General features: G+C 54.6%; 8 protein-coding genes across 8 annotated transcripts; 3 read left to right on the top strand and 5 right to left on the bottom strand.

Annotated features, from left to right (window-relative positions):
• Window positions 1-585: 585 nt before the first annotated feature.
• On the top strand, window positions 586-1,146 carry W97_03731 (uncharacterized protein; the record flags this gene model as incomplete). Its single annotated transcript, XM_007781626.1, has 1 exon — window positions 586-1,146. The coding sequence occupies one exon, from the start codon at window positions 586-588 to the stop codon at window positions 1,144-1,146; it is 561 nt and encodes a 186-aa protein (XP_007779816.1).
• A 953-nt stretch (window positions 1,147-2,099) lies between these two features.
• On the bottom strand, window positions 2,100-6,883 carry W97_03730 (uncharacterized protein; the record flags this gene model as incomplete). Its single annotated transcript, XM_007781625.1, has 4 exons — window positions 2,100-2,914; window positions 2,991-5,282; window positions 5,335-6,303; window positions 6,370-6,883. The coding sequence occupies 4 exons, from the start codon at window positions 6,881-6,883 to the stop codon at window positions 2,100-2,102; spliced, it is 4,590 nt and encodes a 1,529-aa protein (XP_007779815.1).
• Window positions 6,884-8,303: 1,420 nt separating this feature from the next.
• W97_03729 (uncharacterized protein) lies at window positions 8,304-10,162 on the bottom strand (the record flags this gene model as incomplete). The annotated part of the gene is made up of 2 exons (XM_007781624.1): window positions 8,304-9,892; window positions 9,949-10,162. The coding sequence occupies 2 exons, from the start codon at window positions 10,160-10,162 to the stop codon at window positions 8,304-8,306; spliced, it is 1,803 nt and encodes a 600-aa protein (XP_007779814.1).
• Window positions 10,163-11,102: 940 nt separating this feature from the next.
• Window positions 11,103-12,152, bottom strand: W97_03728 (uncharacterized protein; the record flags this gene model as incomplete). Its single annotated transcript, XM_007781623.1, has 5 exons — window positions 11,103-11,254; window positions 11,313-11,715; window positions 11,781-11,859; window positions 11,910-11,949; window positions 12,050-12,152. 5 exons carry the CDS (start codon window positions 12,150-12,152, stop codon window positions 11,103-11,105), a joined length of 777 nt encoding a protein of 258 aa, XP_007779813.1.
• Window positions 12,153-13,217: 1,065 nt separating this feature from the next.
• Window positions 13,218-16,121, top strand: W97_03727 (uncharacterized protein; the record flags this gene model as incomplete). The annotated part of the gene is made up of 4 exons (XM_007781622.1): window positions 13,218-13,643; window positions 13,710-14,675; window positions 14,729-15,508; window positions 15,564-16,121. The coding sequence occupies 4 exons, from the start codon at window positions 13,218-13,220 to the stop codon at window positions 16,119-16,121; spliced, it is 2,730 nt and encodes a 909-aa protein (XP_007779812.1).
• A 321-nt stretch (window positions 16,122-16,442) lies between these two features.
• W97_03726 (uncharacterized protein) lies at window positions 16,443-19,437 on the top strand (the record flags this gene model as incomplete). Its single annotated transcript, XM_007781621.1, has 5 exons — window positions 16,443-16,451; window positions 16,510-16,620; window positions 16,674-17,374; window positions 17,426-17,665; window positions 17,715-19,437. 5 exons carry the CDS (start codon window positions 16,443-16,445, stop codon window positions 19,435-19,437), a joined length of 2,784 nt encoding a protein of 927 aa, XP_007779811.1.
• Window positions 19,438-20,842: 1,405 nt separating this feature from the next.
• W97_03725 (uncharacterized protein) lies at window positions 20,843-23,171 on the bottom strand (the record flags this gene model as incomplete). The annotated part of the gene is made up of 4 exons (XM_007781620.1): window positions 20,843-21,201; window positions 21,260-21,374; window positions 21,432-21,616; window positions 22,445-23,171. The coding sequence occupies 4 exons, from the start codon at window positions 23,169-23,171 to the stop codon at window positions 20,843-20,845; spliced, it is 1,386 nt and encodes a 461-aa protein (XP_007779810.1).
• A 22-nt stretch (window positions 23,172-23,193) lies between these two features.
• W97_03724 (uncharacterized protein) lies at window positions 23,194-23,592 on the bottom strand (the record flags this gene model as incomplete). The annotated part of the gene is made up of 1 exon (XM_007781619.1): window positions 23,194-23,592. The coding sequence occupies one exon, from the start codon at window positions 23,590-23,592 to the stop codon at window positions 23,194-23,196; it is 399 nt and encodes a 132-aa protein (XP_007779809.1).
• Window positions 23,593-23,743: the final 151 nt, after the last annotated feature.

Below are 23,743 nucleotides of genomic sequence, written 5' to 3'. Positions count from 1 at the left end.
GGACGAGTATTGTGAGCAGAAAGACAGGCAGCTGAGCGCTGAGCTTTACCTATAATCTCGAGAAGGGACGTCTTTGGTGGTAAAAATTAGTGCTAATAAACGGAAAGCGTCCGAGGAGTTGGAGTAGTATCGTCTTTCTGAGCTATACTTCTTCACGGGGCAAGGTAGGCTGGTTTGGATTTCACAGTCCCCGTATTCACTTAGACCGAGACTGTTCTACCTAAGTCATTCACTTTACAGCAGTCCTCAAGACCCACGTGCTGGGTGGGTGTATCAGACCTAAAAGGGTTCTCTCAGCTGCCACTGTTCGGGCCCGCTGGAAGCGTCCCGGATGACGATACCTCATCCGAAGGGACTTGCGGGACGCTACGCGCTTGGATCACGAAGTGCGACCAAGAACAACCCCCTCTGTGTTCATCCAAGCGACCCCCTCTTCCAAGCAGAGTCATAGATCTCAGGAGTGATCCACCCTCCCTCCGCGTCACTTCTGGAGAGAAAGCTCGATACACTTGTCTGGGCTACTGCTGGGGTACGTTACAGCCGCTCACAACCACAATGAGTACTATTCGCTCGAGATAGGAAGGAATGCACTGGCATAGCCTCCCACAGACATTCGAGGATGCCATCACAGTGACCCGCAACCTGGGAGTGAAGTACATCTGGATCGACTCCCTTTGTGTAGTTCAGGACGATCCAGAAGACTGGGCCACGGAATCCGCCAAAATGGAAGCCGTGTACGGGAACTTGTACCTGACCATCGCAGCTACGGCCTCTGCAGACGCATGTGGAGGCTTGTTTAGGAAAACAGTTGCGCCAATTCGACTCGCAGCGCATATGGGCGAAATCCGTATTACAGTCTTTGTCCGAGAGATGATTGCTCACAGCTCCTACCAGAAGTACGACAAACCGTACCCGGAATACACGGCTAGTCTTCCTCTGCTCTCGCGATCCTGGGTTCTACAAGAATTCTATTTGCCCGCTCGGGTGATCCATTTCGCGGATTTTGAAGTTGTCTGGGAATGCAATGAGAAAGGTGGTGCTGTTGCCATACTGGTTTGCGGCCGCCGGGCGGCACCAAACACGGCACCAAACACCTCTTCGCCAAAAGCCTTGATCGCAATGGCGCCCAGAGTCTGCAAGCTGTGATAAGGGCATGGCATACTATTGTGTCTTTGTACACAATTCGCTGGTTGACAAAAGAGGCAGACAGATTACCAGCGCTCTCCGGGATCGCCAGGCGGGTACAAGGGGTACTTGCGTGCGATACCTAGCAGATCTCTGGAAGGCCTGCTTACCGGAAGGCCTATTGTGGGCCGCTGAGCTCGGTAGCTGCCGTAGACCAACCCGCTATCGTGCGCCGTCATGGTCTTGGGCTTCTGTTGAAGGACCCGTCTTATACAGTTGGTCAGGGCCAGAAGCGCAAGGACTAGAGGGCGCTGGCATAGAAACAACCGATTTGCAGTGCTCAACAGAGCTCGATCGTACTGGACCGGTGTCGGAAGGGCTCCTGGAGCTGTGCGGCACCTTAGTTGAAGCACATTCTTTTTGTAAAGTTTTTGGGAACACGACCTTTTACTTGGAAAAGAACGGGGCTAACGCAGGTTTGCAACCAGATGTGCTGGAGGAACTGTATGATGTTGGTCTTGGTCGCGTACTGAGGAGCGATTCGTTGTACTGTCTGAGGATAGGGCTATTACCTGGGAGCTTCGGCCAGCGGAATTGCAATTTCCTAGCTTTATGCCCTGTTGGTCCATTGGATGATAGAGTGTTCACACGGGTTGGTGTCGTGATACTTGATGCGAAGGAAGAATCCAGGTGGAGTGCAGGCGCTGAGAGACTGAACATTACAACAATCTGAGCTCTTACTAGAGTATTTGCCTTCATCAACCACTAGGTAAAGCAAATCATCGCAACGTTAACACTTCTAAGGTCTACCTCGTTTTAGTTCTACTCACGACAAGCCGCCCTAGCGATGCCATGCTCGCAAAAAAAAAAGGCGCTAAAAGATGCAGTGACAAGAAGATGCACCCGAAAGCAGCACAACGCACCCATCATGTTTTCATCTCACATCGTCTCCTTCCTCCCTCGATTTTCACCACTCATTCATCCTTGCCCTCCTTCCACTCCTCCTCCAATCTCACCTCCGCAACGGGCGGATCCCCCATCTCGCCCCCCAGATCCGGCATCTCCTCGGTAGACATGGGACTGACATTCCCAGGCCTCGGCCCCATCTCATCGCCGAAATCCTCAAGCATCCGATCGCCGAGCGAGTCTCCCGCGTTACTCCCATTAGCCGCCGTATCACTCGCCGCGTCTCCGGCCTCATCGTCACTGCCCAGCGCCGCTCCCGCAGCATGCCTATTCATCGTGCCGTCCCAGTTCCAGCCCGGCTTCGTCCAATCCTGTCCGGAGGCCCGGCCCATCAGACCGCCCAGCCCCGCTGAATACGCCGGCGGCTCCTCGTCCTCAATCGTGTCGTCCTCGAGGCCACCAAGCTCGTCCGCCTCATCCAGCCCCACGCCCTCATCCTCCACATACCCGGGCGGCCTCTCAATACTACCCACCACCTCCACCACCTCCTCCTCCCCCTCCATTCCCATCAGACCCACCCCGGTCCCAGAACCAGCGCTTCGAAGGACTCCCGCTGCGGCTTGCGCTGCGGCTCCGGCTCTTGCTCCTGCTGGTAAGGCGCTCGACGACGTCGGCGAGGAAGCCGGGCCGTCGAGCCGGAGGCCTTTTGGGGAATTCTGCCGCGACGAGGCCTCAGAGGGTGCTTCGGAGGCGTGGTGGGATTTGGCGACGAGGTGTTGGAGGTAGGGCGGGCCTAAAGGGGTGGGAGAGCGGCGGCGGTAGAAGAGGAGGTAGGCGGCTGGGGTGACCGAGTGGGCGGCGCTGCGTTGGGATACTTGGGAGTCTGGGGGTTTGTGTTAGAATAGTCTTGTGAAGGGGGTGGGAGGGAGAGGGCGGATGGGAAAGAAGGAGGGGCTTACCGTTGTATTCGTACCACTGCTTGTCGTAGAAGTTCTGTGCAAACGCCGTGTAGTGGCCACCGCCAAGACCGCCATAGTGGTTGTCTACCGCGAAAAGGTCGTAGATGGTCTCCTTGCCCTCTTTGAGCCCGACGCGGTAGCTGAGATCCAAGCCTTCGGTTGGGAAATCCACCAGCACGTCGATCTTGTCCCTGAAACCCCTGTTCGCGCTGAACCGCTTCAAATGGATGACCAGGATATCCGGCAGCGTCCATATCTCCAACGTCTTGCTTGCGCGGCGCAGCTCCTTGCAACGATTGCAGTACCACGCATTCTCCTCGGACAGGATCTCTCCTTTCGCCGTCTCGGCGAAGCAATCCTCAAGCGTGATACCATGTTTTCTCCGCGCGGCGCGTTTCGCTTTCTTTTCCGCTAATTCCGGGTCTGGGAGCGTCGTCATCTGTGCCCAAGTCTCTTGACCGCGCATGTCGTCGTTGTTCACGCCTTCGAAGAGCGACTCGTAAGCCTCAGGGTTCCAGTCCAAGATGATGGCTTCGCCGAGGCAAATTAGGGCCGAGTCGCCATCTGGCTCTGCGGAGGGCTGTCTACCAAGGCCGCCACGGAGTCCAGCCACCGGAGCCGCGGTTGGACGCTTGGACTTCCGCGAGTATGTTGTGATGCGCCTGCCGCCCACACGGTTGGCTTTCTGCCGGGTTTGCTGGAGAGGGCGTTGGATGATCTGGTTGATTGGAGGGAGGCTGTTGTCACTTTCGTTGCCAGAGTCGTTCGGATCCGCCGAATGTGTCGGGATATCACGTGGATCAGTCATCTCGTCGCTGGCGGACGACTTGTAACTACCGCTGCCAGTCGATGACCGTCGGCGCTCGTTATACGGAACGCGTGATTGGATCAGCGGGTAGTCCTTGTTGCCGTCAATGGCACTCCATCCGGTTTGGATCAGCTCGTTGCCCTTTTTCGCGTACTTGATATCGAACAAGTATCTGAGTCCGGGTTGGATGAAGCTTCCCGGCTCCAGCACTGGATGCGCCGGCTTCGAGCCGGGAACCTCAGCTTCGCCAGAGCTGTCCATAGCCTCAGTAGGCTGCTCCATAGACTCCGCAGGCTCCGTCATTGATACATCGACAACGCTGTCTTCGCCCTCGACGGATCTAGCTTGTACCGCAGGGTCGAGGTTGGAAGAAGCGTCGTCGTCAGTCGTAAGAATAGCGTCCGAGCTATTTCTCGAAGCGAGCGTTCCATATCGAGAGTTGTCTTCTGTCAAAATGTCCTTGGTAGTCATAGTGGCAACTTTGCCCAGAACCTTACGAAGGATCTCGTCGTAGTTCTGTGCTTCCTCCCGGGTGATCGTTATGAAAGCCGGCCAAAGCTTCATCGCCGTGGACGAACTGTATGCCGTTGGCTGCGGTATCCGATGGAATATTGGCACCGCCATTCGGTCAGCGAGCGGAGAGTTGTTATCGGGGACCTCCTCGTCCGACGAATTGTTGTTGCCGAAGCTAAGCATCGATCGCACCTTACCCTGCCTCTTCTTTGGCGGAGGAAAATTGCTCGGAACATGCTCGAGCTCGTAGACTACGATGTCGTCTCTTGACTGGATGTTGAGCTCGGCTAGGGTCTTGTTGTCCTCGAAGATCTTGTAGAACTTGTGGCTGTAAATCTCGGCAACCATCAAGCGATTCCACTTCAGGCCAGGTACTCTCTTCGCAACGTATTCCTTGAGGCTTCGAATGGTTGCGTTCTTGTCGATGTCGATATCGATCTGCATGGGAGGCTGGTGCAACGGTGAGAAAAACACAGTGTGCTGCCAAGTCTGCTCGATTGGAAGTTGTAGAGTGAGTAAAGAGAAGGGATCGAACGTTATGCTGACTTTGTCACATTCGGGACAAACCATAGTGTTCTTGTAGAAACCGCTGAACAGGTCTGTTGCGACAGAGTCGTTGCGAGCATGGTGTATCTCACGAAATTTCTCACCAAGTGCACGGATGGCCTCTGGATCATTAACAGTCTTGTCATCGGATTCCGGGTTCTCGACGTAAGGCTTTTTCTGAATGCGGTTGAGGTCTTCGTGCAATGCGTCCACCAAGAAACTGAGGAACTCCTGAGAGTCCTGCTGACCGTACCCAGAGAACATGGGCTGCGCTTTGCCCAGTGCGCCCTTGAAAGCTTTGGGCGAGAAGGAGGATATGTTTGCGTCACTGTAGATGCTCGCTAGCAGGCCGGCGTATGCCTTCGCCATCCCACCGCCGTAACCAAGCGGATTGCTGGGATTGAGATCTTTCTTGTACTGTTCCTCTGCTACTCATTAGCGTGGTGCCGGAAGCGCGACACAGTAGATCAAGCTCACCAAGAAAGTACATGGTCAGCTCCTCGACGCTTCTAATACACTGCAGAGCAGAGTTCATGTAGCAGGTGTTGCCGAGATTGATCAGGCCTACGGTGCCACGAGTCCTGCCGTCCTTTCTTGCTCTGCCTCGCGTGATAGGTCCAGAGGGCGCAGGAGTACTCCTTCCGGACGCTGTTATGACCTGGTCCGTGGTGCCCGGTTTCAACGAAATGCCATTCTTGCTGGCAGCCTTTCGTGCAGCATCGGATACAAATTCATCACCGGGCACATTGCGGATTTGCTCTTCCAGAATGAGAACCTGGTCCTGGGCAAGACCAACTGTATCAAGCCTCAGGTGACCGTTGTACTTCTCGTTCATAGTCTCGTCCTTGGCATCGACCATTTCACGCTGAGTACCCTCGGCCATGGCAGTGAAAGTAGCAATGTCAATAAGGAGCTTCGGGGGTGGTGCTGCAACAGGCGGAGGCGATTGAGAGCCGCTGCGAGAGGTGGCGGGCGTCAACATACCAGACTGGCCATTAGTCTGCTCCTCGCTGGAGCCGGTCGATATCGGCACAATGACTCTCCAGAGCTGAACCTTCGTCTTGCGATCGATGTCCGCTACAGCCTTGGCCTGACCCAGGAAATCCTGGAACAGCTGATTTCGGCTCCCGACGACCCTGGGTGCATTGCGCTGCGCATCCTTCAATAGTTGCTGCGAAAAGCCATGTGTATCGTTCCTCAGCTTCTGGATGGTGAATATCGGTGGATAGAGCTCATATTGCAGATTTTGGATAGCCGCGTCTTCAGGACTAGTATTGTGTACGTAGCGCACAATGGATGGCGATCCTTCCGCCACGCTGTACCACTGCAGCATCCAAGCCCAAGCTTTTTCAGGAAAGACCTCGAAATCGTCATTCATGCGCAAACCAGGTTTGAGTGGTATGAAGGGATCACCCTTCTCATCTATGAGGCGCTCATCAAAATGAGCTTTCGCCGCAAGGTCAGCAACTTTGAAATATCGCCTCACAGAAGCCGGAATGTTTGTTCTCCTACCGTCAACGAGGTCCGAGCTGTCTATTGGCCCGATCTCCCCTTCGCTCGCTTCCTTCGGATATTCATTGCTCCTTTGACCCTCGGTGCTGCGAGCCATCACTCGAGCGAGCCAACGAGCCGACACAATGAAGCCCTTCTGGCCTTCCTGAAGCGGCTCAGCGAGCAATGGTGTGACTAAAGAGATCTGCTCATCGACGGAAGGAACCTGGCCCGCGGCAGCGGTGCCATCAGTGGTTGGAAACATCGAGCTAGCCGGCGGGGACGGCTCGTAGCTAGTGGCTGAAGTGCTGGCCGTACTGGATCCTTGATTTGAGGTAGAGCTTGTCTCTGAAGCTGCGGTATATCGGTTGGTCTCACCAGACCGCTGCTCATTGGCTAGCATATCCACTGAAGTTGAGCGCTGATGCCTCTGCACAATTTTCGAACCGGATGATGGGGGTGTGGTTCTAGTCTCCGCACCGCCTCTGACGGGCTCTGGACCGGCGTATGGTGTAGAAGGGGGATCGACATCCATGTGTTCTCTGCTCTGTGTATCGTGGCCATCCTCCATCTCCGACGCAGTGCGTTTTGCTGGTGAAGTAGAGCGAGGGGCGGCTCGGAGAACCGCTATGTCGTTCGGGTTCTGAACCTGAAGATCGTCGGAGCTATCGGAGTCCCTCCTCCTACTGATTGCCTGTGTCATGGAGCCTTTCCTTTCTTGCCCTGCTGTGTCCCCGAAGCTATTGTCTAAGGTCAAACCGGCGTAGGCGGAGCTCGGTGAGCCTGTTACAGCACAGCCTATGTCTCTTGAAGAGCTGTCTGCTGCGGAGGACGCGCCCGGGGTCGGGCTTTGCAGGTGTGGAGATATGAGGCGGGGAGGTGAGGCTGAGGTTCGGGAAATGGATGAAGGCGGGTATGGAGAATGTCGTGGGGAAGCTAGGGCGGAGTCTCCATTCAGAATTGACGACGGGGTTTGTGAGCGGTTTGTGTCTTGGTCCAAGGCGGCTACTGGCGTAAGCTTGCGCTTCTTTGCGGAGGCCGTGGTGAAGTAGTAGAGCCTGCCGGAGGAGCTACAACAAGCAGCTCCAGAGGCAGACGTATGGGTCCGTGATGAAGTGAACTTGCGGGCAGGGTCCGTGAACTGCCTTCCAGCGCTCTTGCCCAAGCGGAGGACTGGTACGCGAATGTTCGGCGTTGTTGCTGTTTGGGGAGAGCCTGAGTTTTCAGACACGGAATTTGTGATGTTGCCGACGACGTCCCTTCCGGAAGCGCCGCCTCTCATACACGCCTCACCACCAGCTGACGCGGTCATCTCACCGACACACACTGAGCCAAGTCCGAGTCGAAACGCGACCCATGAGAGACGAAATCACGCGCATAGCAGCACATCTGGGAATGCCAGCGGTTCGGCGCGTGAAGAACGATGGCTTGACGCGGCTACGCGTGGAAGCCGCCGGCGGCGAGACGAAGTGAATGGACGGTACAACATGGGCGAAACGGCATGTCAGGCAACACGTATCGCGTGAAGGGCTTCTAACTGTGGTTGAAGCGAGTGATGGTGAGCAGGGTTAAGGTGGTGAGTGGTGACCCCGATCGAGGCGGACAGAGCCCACCGTGAAGTGAACTGCGTAGTTGAGAACATGACAGGTCCCAGGACGCGCGGTGTGCATTGTCGGAGTCATCGACCGTTAGTCTCTTTGAATCTCTGATTCTGTTATGTAGAGTACATGCGGGGATCACGTCGCCCGACTATCCCGTAACATCCTACTCAATACACGCCAGCCAGGCTCGAGAGCACCTGCTTCATGGCGGTTTGGGCCATTCAAGGCCACAGTCAGGCCCCTACTGACCTTTCTACTAAGTGGGAGACCAAGGCCGCTCAGAATCAATGCCGATAGTAGTACATGTTGCCAGAAAAGTGAGAACCCTTGTCGTAAACCATAGAATAGCGTGCCTCACTTCGATTGTCCACCAGAGTTCAGCCAAGGGAAAGCGCTACCAATAACATTCGTTGGCCTTGGCTTGTTGGTAGCAGCACCATTCTCCTTCGCCTTGTCGCCTACAACGCCGAGTTTGGTCTGCGCATCCCCTGCCTCATTGGCAGAGACAACGCTCGTCCTTCGCCGGCCATCATCGAAGAAGCGAGACTGACCGGACGCTGGGGAACCGGTGCCGCCAGACAAGACCCGTGAAGTGGACCTCACTGGCTTGAGGACCTTGATGCCCTGATCCCGCCGTTGGTAACCTGCTCCTGTACTAGCGTTGGGTTTGCTGTCGTCTCGCCGCCAGTTGCTCCAGATGGCGGGCGACGAGCCTGACCGGGACAGCGTGTTACTTGTAGAACTCGACTCAGCATTGTCCTTTGCCTCAGCCTTCGTGTGAAGGGGACCTAGTAGAGGTCGATGATCAAGATTCCGACGGCTCGGCAGGTCCACTTGACTAATTTCGCTTGCGGCGGATCTAGTCTGTGCTACACTTGGCTCTGCCTCGGATTTCGGTGAAGGGAGATCCCTAACAGCGGGTGAAGAAGTTCTCCACTCGGGCACAATTGCAGGTGCTGAAGGTAGAATTTCCTCTGGACGGACTGTATCTTCGACTGCAGAAGGCGGTTCAGGTGTTTGTCCGAGTCCTTTCAGGGCCGATTCGGATGGCACAGGACCACTGGTGATGTAGAGACTTTTAAAAGTGCGGTCGTCTTCGGGTCGGACAAGCGGTATGGATAGCTTACTGCGGTCGTCATCGAAGAGTGTCAGAGTGTTGGAAGAGAACAGAATATCTGCACTGTGGGCCCTCAACATATCAGAGCCAATGAATACTTGAATTGCTTTAGAATCTCCATCGGCCCCTGTCCTATCGACGACAGTGAAGTCCACGGTCAGGGATGGTAGCTGGGGCGCGGGGCTGTTTGAGCGAGAAGACGCTGGATGGGGCACTGCTTCAGGCAGATACATTGCGAGCTTGATTCTGCGGTTGCCGTCAGTCTCCCGGGTAACCTGGTCACGAAAGCCAAGATGGTCAACCAAGCGAATGTCAATGAATGAGGTGTATGAGCCGGTGCATACGGCAGCGTAAAGGAGCGTGTCGTGCTTGAACTTCGTGCTTAGCCAACATCGTATAATTGAAGGAACGGAGCCCAGGATGAATAGGCCAGGAGCCAGACCGGGTACGTCCATAGGCGACGGGGCAGACTGAACACCAAAAGCTGTGTCCAAGCCAAGGCTGTTGGCACGTCCCGACGTTGCTGAATGGACCGATTGACCTGCGGAGCTTTGGCGTCCATCCGACTTGTGCGAGTACGTTCGCTCAATCATGGCATGTCCGCCAAGCCCACTACCTGTCCTTGGAATGAGATCCACCGAGGTCCTCGAAGCGTGTGCCCAGTGGCCCTGGTTAGCGCTTTCATCAAATCGGACGCTGTTCGCCCTCGATGATGCACCTATCCGTCTGGGCTCGTCATCCGCATCGAGGTGTAAGCTCCCGATTAAGGTACTTTGCTGGTCATCGAAGCCGGAGAAGGCGTCTGCTGTAGGTTGCTGGATCGGCCCTGGCACAAATGATCAGCACAGATAGTGCAACAGTGACTCTGATCTCTCTGCTTACCATGCTGAGGCGTGCCGCCCAAGACGCTCGGGAAAGGGGAGGATGAGCCCCAGACTGATTTCAACCGGACATCCTCCTCTTGACGTCGTTCAAGCCGTGACAGACGTTCGGCGTGGTCTGATTGAGTTTGGTGGACTCGAAGCATGTCGGACTGGATGCGCCAGAGCTCGTCTCGGGGTGTAAAAGCGGCTGTCTGTGGGTCCATCACCAACATTGGCCGACTTAAGGAGAGTGATGCCTGTCCACAGTCTGGAATGGAATATGCCACCGCGGAAAAAGACGGACAAGGAGAAAGTCCTTCCCAGCTGTGCTCACATCCCCGAGATCCTGGCCGAAGGCGGACTTCAACGTTCGCAAGAGCCTTGATCGAGCGCGGTTAGGGTTGATGTGGGCCCAACTCCCCACCTGGGACCCCACCGAGCGGGCCTGCCGTAACAGTATGTGCGATCCCCACAGCTTCCGTACTGTACTCTGATTCGGGGGAGTTTGTGGTAACGACGTTGGTAGCTTCAGCTGGTATTACGGGTTGATGTACGAGCTCGACTCAAGTGGGCCGTGCGAGTGAAGGGCGGTGCAGTGGCAGCTACCGGTACAGTCGTAGGGAGGATGATGGGACTTTGTAGAAAAGGACACCTGGATTCTTTGGCGAGCGTGATAGGGTAGTGCAGGTTTCCGGGCCTTGGCCTTGGGAGGTAAATCGTTCTGTAGGTGAGAGTACGGGACTGTCAATGCGGCGCTGGAGCGGCGCAGGCGGGTGATGAGTTAGGAAGACGTAGTTTCAAAGTGTAGAAGCGTGCGAGCAGCGGTGCGAGGCAGGGCGACAATAGGAAGGTACTGCTCCTGGGACGGATCCTGTGTGGCTGACGTTGCAATTGCTGGTGTGTAAGGTAAGGCAAGGTACTCAAAAGATGTCGGCGAGGTCAGAGGTCTCACACAAAATCGCGCCAAGAAATGGCCGATCTTCGTCAACGAATGGCACTGATGGCTTTATCATGCGGAGCACCACGATAGCTCCTCTTCAGTCATAGAGAACGGACACCTAACGAGGTTTATTCCTGTATCTACTCCGTAATGTTGCCGTGCTCTAAGTGCGTTAAGAGCGCCCGGGTCTCATACCTCTACGTTCTAATCTATCTTAGCAGTATCTCTGTCTCTTATGGAGGAAGATTTATAGATTTATCCGGGTCATCCCAAGCAGGAAACGGCCTCGGCAGCTTTTCCGGCATCTGATCTGGCCAAGTCTCTTGAATGAGCTTCATTGTTTCCTCAAATAGCACGCGATAGCCCGCAGGAGCAAGATGGAGTCCTAACCGCCGCAAGTCAACGACCGCTGCCATCCTCCACAGCTACCGGAGCAAACATACCGTCGTACAACAGTTCGCCGAGCACTGGCGATCGAGGTAACTTTAGCGATCCCAAAAGAGGCTCGCCTTGCTTCCATCCGGCTTTCAGCATGAAGGCTGTCCAGATGTCCAGCACCGCAATGTTTAACTCCCTGCCAACATCACGAGCAGCGTCTGCGTAGCTCTTCGTACGCTCAGCGGTTCTGCGCTGCAGGCTCGTGTCGTAGCCCTTAGCTTTGTCGGCCATCTCAAGCTGATACTCGTCGACTGGAGGTGGTGTGATCAGTATCAGCCGGGGATTGTGGGCTTTCACAGCTTCGTGCTGCAAGAGCTGTTGAAGATTCTTTTTGAAGTCCTCCAAGGGTACGTATTGACCGTTATTGGCCTCCTTGGCAATGGCATCGTTGGCCCCGAAGAATACCGTCTGTAAAAGGAACGTAAGCAGGAGCGCAAAAGTTGTATTGATTTATTTGCGGATACGCCACCCACCATGAATCGGATGCTCGCTTGGTCCGGCAAAGGTAGAAACTGGGGAAGGACTTTTAACGCTCCATTCGTGTTGTAGCCACTCCAATGATTAGCAGAGAGCGAAGAGCCACGTAATCGACGAGAGCGTACCTGAAGCCTCGATTGACTACGTCGAGCTTCCTGATGTACGCTTGCGGTACGTCAGTAGCTGCCTTTGCCCGCAAAGTTGACGCCTGGCAATTGAGAGATATTGGGCCAAACCGGAACCGCAGTAGTTCCGCTCGTCGTACCTGCTTGGAGAGCGGCGGCAAACCCAAAGCCACGCTCCTGAGAGGTGGCCTGCTCGGTTATCGAGTCCCCGAAGAGGATGAACTGACTGTAGTTGGCGACCATGTCTTCAGCTGGGCGCGTCTTGCTGACGCTGTGCAGTCCTCGTGCCGGTTTGAATGTGCGAGAAGCTTACTCTCAGCTCTTTGGGAATTTATGGAGTTTAGATGGACTCTCGAAGTAAGGAAGCTATGCACGTGATCGTGCGGTACGCCTGGATTGACTGCTGGAGAACTTGCCCTCCGGTCAACAGTATTGAGCTCTGCGTGTTGACTCCGGCTTGGAAATCAATGTCTCGTTCTAGAAGTCGAGGCTGGGTTGCCGGATGAGGAGTTTGGATACTGGTTCGGCACCGATACCATTTTAGTGCCGCCATTTGGGCTATGTACCGTCATGGCTGCGGTGATGGTCTCAGGAACACCTGGTCATGCTCAGAACCGCGAATGCTGCCAACATCAACTCCCCGGGTCATCGTCTGTGGTTTCTGAAGTCGAGGTGATACGTTACAGCAATCGGCAAGGAGCGATTCTGAGATTGACCCAATCGACCTGCGTGCGGAAAAAGTCCCGCTGTCTGCAAGATCCCGCGCTCCAGCGAGATCTCCCGCTTTTCCAGCGGCAGCCTGCCCGTCTGCCGGAGCCGAGACGGGATGAGATGCGTGACGTGCAGGCTGCGGCGCGTCGAAAAAAAGATGCCGCTGTCAGGTGCTCCCTTTAGCTCGTCACCCATCTGGCTCACTATTGCTTCGCGTACAAGCCGTTGCCCTCGGTAACAATCCAAAGTACCATTTCAGCATCATCTTGCAGAGCCCACAAGCGCCATGCCCTCGAGAAGGGATAGCAAGTCCTTAGCCTTCCTCGTTTTGCGGAGGGTATTCCTTCGGCTTGGCTGGGCGAAGCCAACTGAAACATGACAGCCACCACAATGGACTGCGGCCCAGCAGATGCTGCCTCGTGCCTAGAGACTTCCCCCGTCGTCGAGACATGGGGATGATGATCATTCTACGAATAGTGCTGCAGCAGATCACCTCCCCCCTTGCCTCTTATCCAGCTTTATCTACTAACCTTTGTCCTCTGGCTCCGAACTCGTAGTGAACAGTCCTCCCGGCTGCCTTACGGTAAGTAAGGCACGATGCCCAAGTCCGTAGCTTCGTTCTTCAGCCGGGAGAGTAGTTATGGCGACGCTCCAGAAGGATACCCAGACGATGACGCGGAAAGTAACACAACAACACCCACGTCTCCCTTAGCCTCACGCAGACCCCGATCTGCCCGAGCCTCCGACCTCAACCTCCGCAGCCGTATATCCAATCACCGAGATGTCGACGAGACCTCGAGTCTGCTCGCAAACAGTGACTCGCAGTTGAGGCAGTACAGCTACAAGAGCGTACCCACTTCTATACCAGGCACACCCAAACCCTTCGCAACAAGGAACAGCAGCTTCAAGCTTCCGCGTCACCACAGTCGACATGGCTCAAACAGAGACCGCCTGTTCAGCACTAGGCTGGTGAACGCTCTTGGTGTCAGCCAAAGACAGCAGTCAGGTAAATACTCTGAGAGCGTCACCGCTTGCTGCCATAGCTAACACTTCGCTCAAGGGGCCGACTCGCACCTCCAGGACTCGAAGACTTCGTTTTACCAAGATGACCGCGTATGGTACGACCAGTTTACTTCGACGGACTGGGTGCACGACAGCATCGCCGATGCCTACCGCGTGAAAGCCTTGCGCAGCAGGAAGGATTTCCGAGGCCGAATACTGGCATGGCTGGATGGAGCTCAGGGCTGGATACTGGTTGCCATTATCGGATGTCTCACTGCTTGTGTGGCCTACTTCGTGAACGTCACCGAGAGCACGCTCTTCGACTTCAAGTCCGGATATTGCAGCACAAAGTGGTATCACAACAAAAAGATATGCTGTTCTGGTGCAAGCACGTGCGAGCTGTGGACGCACTGGTCGGAGCGCATCAGCACGGGCAGGATGGATGACCAGTATCTCCAATATGCGGCTTTTGTCTTCTCTGTGGTGATACTCGCGCTTCTGTCCTGCGCCTTGACTCTCACTTCCAAGACCATCATTCCTTCTGCTATATCCTTATCGACCCTCGATGAGAACCTAGGCGCCGACAACCGGAAGCTTGACCGAGACGCTGAGGGGAGGAAGCGAAGCCTCAGTCCAACGCGTAGGTATGCCGAATCGCAAAATCGACCGCCGATGGTATACTACTCCGCTGCTGGAAGTGGTGTGGCGGAGGTCAAAGTGATCCTAAGCGGCTTTGTGTTGCACGGTTATTTGGGCGTCAGAACACTCGTGATCAAGACACTTGCATTAATTCTCAGCGTCGCGTCCGGACTCAGCCTCGGTAAAGAGGGACCCTATGTGCACATCGCTACGTGCATTGGAAATATCACAAGCCGTCTGTTTTCGAAGTACTATCACAATGATGGCAAGCGTCGCGAGATACTCAGCGCAAGTGCAGCAAGCGGCGTAGCAGTAGCCTTTGGCGCGCCGCTTGGAGGTGTTCTGTTCAGCTTGGAGGAAGTCAGCTACTACTTCCCACCTAAGACACTTTTCCGCACCTTTTTCTGTTGCATTGTAAGAATCGGTCTCTGCCTGTGTAAAGTCGCGGTCCGGCTGACTTTACCTAGGCATCAGCATTGTCTTTGAAGTTCCTCAATCCGTACGGTAATCACAAGATTGTCTTATTCCAAGTAAAGTACCTCACCGACTGGCAAGGGTTTGAGATCGTCGCTTTCATCCTTGTTGGCATCCTTGGAGGCGCTCTAGGAGCCTTCTTCATCAAGGCATCACGGATCTGGGCTCGGACATTCCGTCGGCTCCCGATCATCAAGAAGTGGCCGATGTTTGAGGTTCTCCTCGTTGCATTGTTGACTGGTCTCCTCAGCTTCTGGAACCGATATACTAGACTTCCCGTCACGGAACTGCTGTTCGAACTTGCCAGCCCTTGTGACGCCTTCACCACCTCCGGATCTGGCTTGTGCCCTACGAAAGAGCAGATACCGTACGTTATTGGCGTCCTGGGTATAGCTTTCGTCATCAAAGCTTTCCTTACAGTCATCACGTTCGGCATCAAGGTCCCTGCTGGAATCTATGTCCCATCTATGGTCGTCGGAGGTCTCTTCGGACGCCTGGTAGGGCACATCGTTCAGTATCTGGCACTTCATCATTACGATACGGGTTTGTTTGGCACCTGCAATGCCAATGATGCTCCCGAGATGTGCGTCGTGCCGGGCGTTTACGCAATGGTAGCAGCTGGAGCGACGATGTGTGGTGTCACCCGCCTCTCAGTCACCCTCGCCGTCATTCTCTTCGAGCTTACCGGGAGCTTAGAGCACGTGCTTCCATTCTCGCTCGGCGTGCTAGTGGCAAAGTGGACCGCCGACGCTATTGAACCCCTCAGTATCTACGTAAGCCTATGTTGTCCCCCTGACATAGCAAGGTCATCTTTTCTGACAAAAGCAGGACTTGCTGACCGACATGAACTCTTATCCCTTCCTTGACAACAAAGTCCGACCCGTCTTCACCACAGAGCTTGGTGACATCACACGCCGTGCCCGCGAAGAGCGCGTCATCGATATCACCGTCTCACCCCTCGTTCCCGGCAGAGAGCTTCGCCAGAAGGTCGACCACCTCCACATGGCCGGCGAGCTGGACGGCGGACTCCCTATCGTCCGAGAAGGCATCCTGGTTGGCCTCATACCGGCCCCTGACCTCGAGTTTGCACTCGACAAGCTGGAGAACGAGGATAAAAGCCTGTGTCTCATGAGCACTCAAGTGCGGTGGAATGGGCTGGAGGATCCAGGGGCGGGAGAGGAGCCGGACCCGACGGATTTCACGCCGTATATTGATCCTGCACCTGTCGCGTTAGATGTGCACAGCCCGATGGATCTAGTGTATGAGGCATTCGTGAAGTTGGGGCTGAGGTACCTGTGTGTTTTGAAGGATGGGAGATATGCCGGGTTAGTGCACAAGAAGGCGTTTGTGAAATACATCAAGGAGTTGGAAGAGGAGCATCGTTAAGCGCTGGTCAACATCTGGTTTGGGCTGCATTGGAGGTTTCGGCGCACACTGTTGGATGCTAGACATGGGATTTAGATTTCCGGAAGTTCGTTGTCTGCATTTTCATGGGTTTCAGATGGCGTGTTTCTTCGAGAAAGTACACAAGCAGCGGGGACCTAGTGTTAATAGCGATCCCCACATCGATGTCTGATGATTGAACACTAGTAAAACTGTTACTTATTCTCTCCAGCATGAATTTGGCACTCGCTTCAGATGCTGAACATGTGACAGCGCGACCTCGCGCATTGACCGAACCACACCACCGATGCCTCAACGACAGCCATGGACTTTGTGAGCACTGCGACAGCATATCAACACTCCAGACAGGTTACTGACAGCAATTGCACAGTGGACGCGGTTGATCGGCGGCGTCGGCACACCGAAGAGTAAACAGCCATCCGCCTCGAACAGCCCCCAGCAGCGCCTGGCGCGCTTCAAGCGGGTCTACGATCATCTTCTGGTATCTACTTCAGCTCTGAACACAGGGGAGCAGCTATCGCTGACTTAGCGTAGCACGTTTGGCACAAGAGCAAGCAACGCGTCTCAGGCACACAAGCCGAAGAGACTATCCGCAACTGCCTCCAGCGCATAACCTCGATACTCCGCGATGAATCCCACTCTCCCGAGCCGCATCTATGCCTGTCCTTTGCAGCATCTTCGCAAATCTTCTCCAAGGTCTCCAGGATTGCATATGTCTCGCGCAATGAGCGTATCATCAAGGACGCCGTGGCCTTCTTCGCCGCCCTCGTGGACAGCGAGGAGGACTTTCTGGACAATGCCCCTTTTGCAGAGTCGCTGATGACCTTCATTAGCAATGTCTCTGGATCGGGCAACGCAATCTGCGGAGAGGACACAACAGGCGAGATCGTGGAGCTGTTGTTCGGGATTGCGGCGAAGATTAGACTGCAGCCAGAGATATTGCCAGTGTGGTTCAGCACCCGCAAGCCAAACGCTAGCCAGATAGCTGCCGAGATGGAGGGCAAACCAGACTTTGCTTTCGTCGACGTCACACAGAAAGACGACTTTCCTCTCTGCTACCACCTGGTTGACCATGTGCATCACGAGGGACGGATTGGTGACTTTGCCAGGACTGGACTCCTGTATATCTTCGAATCCGCCTCCAAGTCGGCAGTATTAGAGCAATGGATAGTGGAAAGTGACCTGGCTACACTGATAGCTAGCGGTCTAGGAGCATTGTATAGCCAGTTAAGCAGGTATAAATTCTAGCCTGCCCAGTCACCATTCTAGACTCTAACCCTGAACAGGAAGCTATCCATATCCCATGCTCGAGGCGAATTGCCAACCATTCTAGCCCTGTCGGACTATGCGCAGATGGAAGCATCCCCGGAGGCAGACAGCGTGTTATCGCCGCAGTTCAACGTACCCATGAATACCTTCATGTCGTATCTAGCTTTTTGGCAAGATTTACTGGAATACTGCAAGTCAATTGACGTCCGGCAGACGCTGCTAGATCACTTTCAAGTGCTGTTTCTGCGACAGCTGCTGTATGTGTTGTTGTCCGTTACATTTACCCCCGGATTAACTTCGTGCTAGGTACCCCTCGGTGCTGGAATCCTCAGACGCTGATGGCGGCTCCGCCGTTGCTGTTCTCACCTACATCCGATGTCTTCTTGAAACTCTTGACCATCCAGAGCTGATACATATGGTCCTGATTTATTTACTGGCTTTACCGGACCTTGCGGATGTTGCAAGGCCTCGGACGCCCTTGTCCCCTATCGCTGCTCAACGCCGAGAGTCGCTCATGCTGCTGACCCAGGCCAACAACGAAGAAGATAGGCTGAACCCTTCGCTATTCAACCTAGCAGACCTTATCCTTAGCAGCAGTCAATCACGGAATCCACAGACATTGATGTCTGCGCTAAGGCTAATCTCAGTTTTTCTGAGGAAGCACTGGAGTTATGCACGCTTGTTCGGCTCTTCTGCTACGCAGATGACCGAGCCTCACCGCACCATAGGCGCTTTGAACGCAGAACTGGCATCCTACCTCGCGCTAGCAGAAGGCCTTGGAGGTGATTCGGGAATGGACGAAGCGTACGAAGCTACGCTTCAGGATGTGCAAAATCTTCTGGAAATTCATCCATGCTCTTCTCGGCTACTGGGGCTCAATAAGCTTGGGTTTTCTGATCCGGAGACTGCCACGGATGATCCATCACAAGACCTATGCGAGGCAAATCCACCGACCTACCACTACCTTGTCCCTTCGGACCCATTGTTGAAGGTGCTGTTGCGGCTGCTCTCGACCTTCCTAACTAATGACACGGAGACGAATCTCAGCTTGACAGAAGCACTTGTGGCTCTCCTATCCTGTCCCTTCCTCCGGCTCGAGGGCCTGCTTGCCGTCAATCCAACACATTACTGCTTCTCACCCGCGGCCACTCCACCCAGTCACAGCCATAGCGATCACCGTCTCGAACAGCTCTACACCGCCCGCCGCCAGCCCACCTGGTCCCGCGACGCCACTCCCCCTATCCTCTCGGTTCTGCAATCTTTGCAACACCAGCTTGAGCTTCTAAGAAAGGAGATACCAGACCTGGACCAACACATCGAGTCTCGGAAACAAGCTTTCCACATTCATGAAGAGATCAGTCAAGCCATGGCCTCGGTCCCGGGTCCGACCCCACCATCAGGCACCGCAACACCCATAAAGCCCGGCAGCTGGACACCGCAGCTCCCAGCACATGTAAGAACCAGCACGCCCATGTCGGCAAGATCGCAGTCGCCGAGAGGTACACCCGTGCGAGGGAGCATGGACCGACAGCGTGTGCGGTTAGCCTCGCCAACCCCACCGCTGCCGATTCTCGGTCTGAAGACGGTTGTGAGTCCGACATCGTCGGTGTCTTCGACGGCACCGTCGAGGGCACTATCGCCGGTGGGCAGCGCGTTGGTGCAGCCTAGTATGGCCTTGGCGGATGTCACAGGCGATGCCGTTGAGGCTGCGGATGTGGAGCTGTTAAAGCGGAAGATCAGCTTTCCGCTCAGGGAATCGGGAATTGAGGAAGCGGGGGATACGCAGGCTGGAGCGGAGAGAGGAAACCGAGCTGCTGGCGATGATGAGGGGCGAGAGACTCAAGACGGATATACTGAGAGTGTTGGGATGGAGGCGGTGGAGACAGAAGAGGGGAAGGAGCAGGAGGGCAAAGAGGTTAGTCTCAGTCATGTTCTGACGAACGTGGTCATTCTACAGGGGTTTGTGCTGGAGCTTGTTGCGTTGTTGCAGGTGAGAGCGACGTTGTTTGAGGAGGTTAGGTATACCTGATTGCTAGCAGCTCAGCGCACATCCTTTCAACTGCGCTTCTCGTAGCGCTTCGGAAAGCTGTGGTCTCGTTCTACTCTGTTTGCTGGCCGCGAGACTTGATGATCCATGGAAGGTACAGCCTGACTCGGGATATGCTGAAGAAAACAAGCGGAAACCTGCCTCGTTGGCTGGAGAGGCTGATAATTAAACACGCTAGTAGGAAGAAGAAAGCAAGTCGGCCTTTAACTAATGACATATTTTCTGTAGTGTGAAAAGTGCTTGCCTCTCAGCCTTCCAAGAGGGGTGGCGGGGATGTCTCTATGCTGATGTCGTCTCCCCAACTCTACGGTGACTCCAACCTCCCATCATCTACGTTCTCGCTACAGCTTTGTTATGCATATCATCCAGGGCGAGCGGACAAACATCGACTGTTGTCGCCTTCCACGAACTCGATTGCCGCTTAAGCCGCATTCTTTCGATAAATCTTGCAGGAAACAGGGACGAGGCAGTGTCCAATGTCGCATGACAGGTAATGACGAGGCAGAATATGTGTCTCCATACACCTACGACCATCTCCGCATACTCAAGAGGTTCTCGCGTTGATGATGTCGGTCTCCTCTTCTAGCCAAGCTGCAGCCTGCTTTCACCTGTCTTCAGGATCTCTGTACAGCGACGAGGCTTGACGCGATCAGGAGTAGAACATGGCCACTGACGCCTTCGAAGTTCGGCCAATCGAGAATGACTATGACTTCTACGTCCCTCTCGATTATTCGTGAAGAGATCCGTCATATATTGCTGTATCCGTCGAACCAGTGGCCTAAGATTACTTTAGGCTTCTCTACTGTATCGATCAAAAAGAAACCAGTTGCTCCGTCCGATGTCCTATCATTAGGGAGATATAGAGGATGTCAGAACCATCACCTTGCGATACCGAATCGAAGGTCATGTAAGCGGAATGACAGAACAGCAATTCCGAGTCACTGCAAAGCTGGAGTCAGCACTCAGACATCTGAGACACGAAAACGACTCTCGGATTATGTGGATCGACGCTATCTGCATCAACCAGTCCGAGTATCGAAAGAGATATCTGAGCAACGGTTGTTCACGACCGGATGGTCATCGTCAATCTCTCAGTCCTTGACGCCGGGTTGTCTTAATTCCCTTTCAGCCAGTGGAAGACGTAGCGGTATTCACCACCCTCCCGCTAGGCGAGCGCAGCTCAAACTCCTCACACTATAGATCTCCGTCAGCCTTGCGTAGGGCCCTCACGGCCGTGGTCCCGACGATGACAGTGTTTCACCGCCCTTCTATAGAGTGTTCGCAGCCCGGATTTCTGGCGCAATAAGCCTGCCGTTCTCGCTTGCATCTGTTAGAAAAGCGCGCTGGCGTCGCTAAGCGCCCGCCAATGCCCTAGTGGAGATAACCTCTAGCTGGTGATCCGCGTCACATAGCGCTCCTGTGCCCTGGTGGAGGCCGCTCCCGGCTGGTGATCCTGCATCACATAGCGTTCCCCGCCACCTAAATGGTGCTGCAGATCATACTGAAACTCGTAGACATGGTTCTTCTTAGCCTCGTCGACGGTTGGATCCATTTCACAAGGTGAGCAGCGCATCTCTCCTGTTGTTCCGACGGGTTCGAACATCAGGTCAGCAAAGGCCTGTAGCTGTTCGCTCCAATTCGAGGGTAGTGGCTCATTGTCTTTATCGTTGCCCACTTCGATCTCGGTCTCGATCGCTTGAACCTCTGCATCATTATCGTCTTGTTCGGCGTCGGGGTCAAGATCCACTCCGTGCTCTTCAGCCACGCTCGCGAAACGCATGGGTAGAGAGAGCATCGAGCTCACGTTCTACTTCATCGCCAGAAAGACCATCGTCTGCGTCATTAGGCCTGGCGGCCGCGAGCCTCTGCTGCATCATCTCAAAGATCTTGGAGGGTTTCTTCAGCTCGTTGATACGGGCCTGAACGTCAGCTACCGTTCATTGTCCTCGTTGGAGCTCCTTCTCTTCCTCTAGAACCGCCTCCAGCGCTGCTTTGCGGATGCGCTTGCGGACTTGTTGCAGTTGGTAAGCATCGCCTTCTTCTACCGCAGCTATGACATCAGCGTGGCGCTCCACGAAGGCCTGGATCATCGTATGACGATCCATTGAGACCTTTACCAGCTGAGCCGTGCGGATAGCTTCGCTCGCCTCCAGCTCAAGCGCTGTTGAGCCTCGACCGTCAGTACCTTCGAGGGCGACGCCCACAACATCGAAGTCGTATAGGCCTTAATTATAGTAATCCTTATATGTGGTGGAACCTGTTCGATGGTCCATAAACCTGCGCGCCTTGGGCAAGCCTGATGCGCGTTTAACATTAGTGCCCGCTTTACGCCTCCATGCATACATGGTCGTCTCCTTTGGGTAGCCCTTCCATATTGCTCGTTTCTTTAGGTACTCATTGAGCGATTGCGTCGAGGCCGGCTTGTCAAGTAGATGAGTGCCCTTTGGGGCAGTGGCTAAGATAACAGGCAGTTTTGCTGCCTCTTTCTTCAGTACGATGCGGTATTCATTCCCACCAAGCACCGACTCGCAGTGTTCGGCATCGCCCGACCGGTGGACGAACGAGGGTCCAGTCGTCCGTCTCGCCCGACACGCCGTTTTAACGATATAGACGATCATACGACCGGCTAACTAGATATAGTAACTAGTCAGCCGTCTAAGGTTTAAATCTAAAAGGCTTACAGGTCTTAGTAGGTGTTGAACCTTGCGAGGCGGGGTTAAAAAAGTAATGCTTACTCTTTTCTCTGCGCACTAACCGAGCCACGTGCGAGCATCCTTCTTTAACCCCGTAGAACCCTCCGAACTAATTACCACACGCATAACTCTCTACTAACTAACCACCACGTCCTTATTTTAAGACCTCCGCTCTCGGACGGAGCGCCACTATGCTAAGCCCCTTGTAACTAGGGTTCTACGTCCTTAAACGGCTAGCCGGTCGTCTAAAGCACCGCGTGCCGTTCACGATCTAGACGGACGACTCCAAGACGAACGTCGTCTAGACGATTTTGGACGAGCGATGCCGAACACTGCCGACTCGAAGGAATCGTGATGCTCTAGCAACCCTCGACGTATAAGGATCACGAGGAGACGGTGAGGTATTGAGAGAGGTATTTGGGTAACGGTCGTCGGCGACCGGATGGTCATCTTCAACCTCTTGTTCATTGTTGCTAGGTTGTCACGGTTGCCTTTTAGCCAGCGGAAGGTGACCTTGACCGTGAAGGTCTTACGGTCGTCTGACACATCTCGGCTGATGGTGATGTCCTCCCACCTCAAAAAATGGTCGGGTCGTCGATGAATCTGCCCGAGGGTACCAGGCCTCACCTCACACACCAAGCCGAATAGCCACGCTAGGTGATGGTTTTCCGCGACAGCTTTGTTCGGTGTCTGGTCCATGTCCGCGTCAAGAAGGTCGAGGAGCTCAGCACGGCCGAAATAGACCTTGTTGTATGGGGTAGTGTTGAAGCCACCATGCTCGTTTGCCATTAATCGGATGCATTTTTCTGTCGACGCGCTGTAATCGACACGGCTAGGGAGGGCGTTGGCCTTCTTCCGGGTTGCCAACCAAAACCACAAGTGACGGCCTCGCGTACTTTTGGTTCCTACTCGGATCTTCGTGTCGGTCGTCTTCTCGGCTTGACGCGTAGGCAGGCCTGAATTGACTACTTGCCGGTGATTCACAGGGTGTTCGACCGTCCGTCGGCCCGTCCGTCGGCCCATCCGTCGAAGTTTAAGCGCGTATCTATGATTGGCTAAAATCGTCCCCGTCCAACCGTCCGCGGTCGAACACCCTGCAGGCGAACTCCAGCTGTTTGGACGCGTCTTTGGGAAACAGGGGCCCATCATTGACGTCTTCCGGAGCGTCTGGGTCGAGGATAAGCGCGCCATCTTGCCCGACGCTCGCAAGATACAGTGCTGTCCACTTTCGGTATTCGAACAGGAATTTCTCCTGCTGCGATTGCGTGGAGAGTGCGGCAAACAGATATCCTTTACTGGAACTCCAAATCTCCTCGATTCGATCGAAGGTTTCGATGTTGATGCCATTGCCCTGTGCCGACCAGTCCTCGATCTGTTGGGTTAAAGTCTGCCTCTTCGCAGGAACTCTGAGAGTTGCGAGCGCACGCGAAGTTGGCGGCGCCATCTCGAAGGCGACGCGGTGGGACAGTGAGGAAGGCTACAGAAGAGTAGGAGTGATTTACGGATTACGACAAAGTTGAGCGAGTGTGGAGTTAGAAGGTTTGTGAAGCTCGATCTCAGCGAGCGAGGAGTGAAGTCTCAATTATTGATTGTTC

Source organism: Coniosporium apollinis (assembly GCF_000281105.1).
Source record: "Coniosporium apollinis CBS 100218 chromosome Unknown supercont1.15, whole genome shotgun sequence".
Classification (NCBI taxonomy): Eukaryota; Fungi; Ascomycota; class Dothideomycetes; genus Coniosporium; species Coniosporium apollinis.
This window is presented reverse-complemented; position numbering and strand designations above follow the sequence as displayed.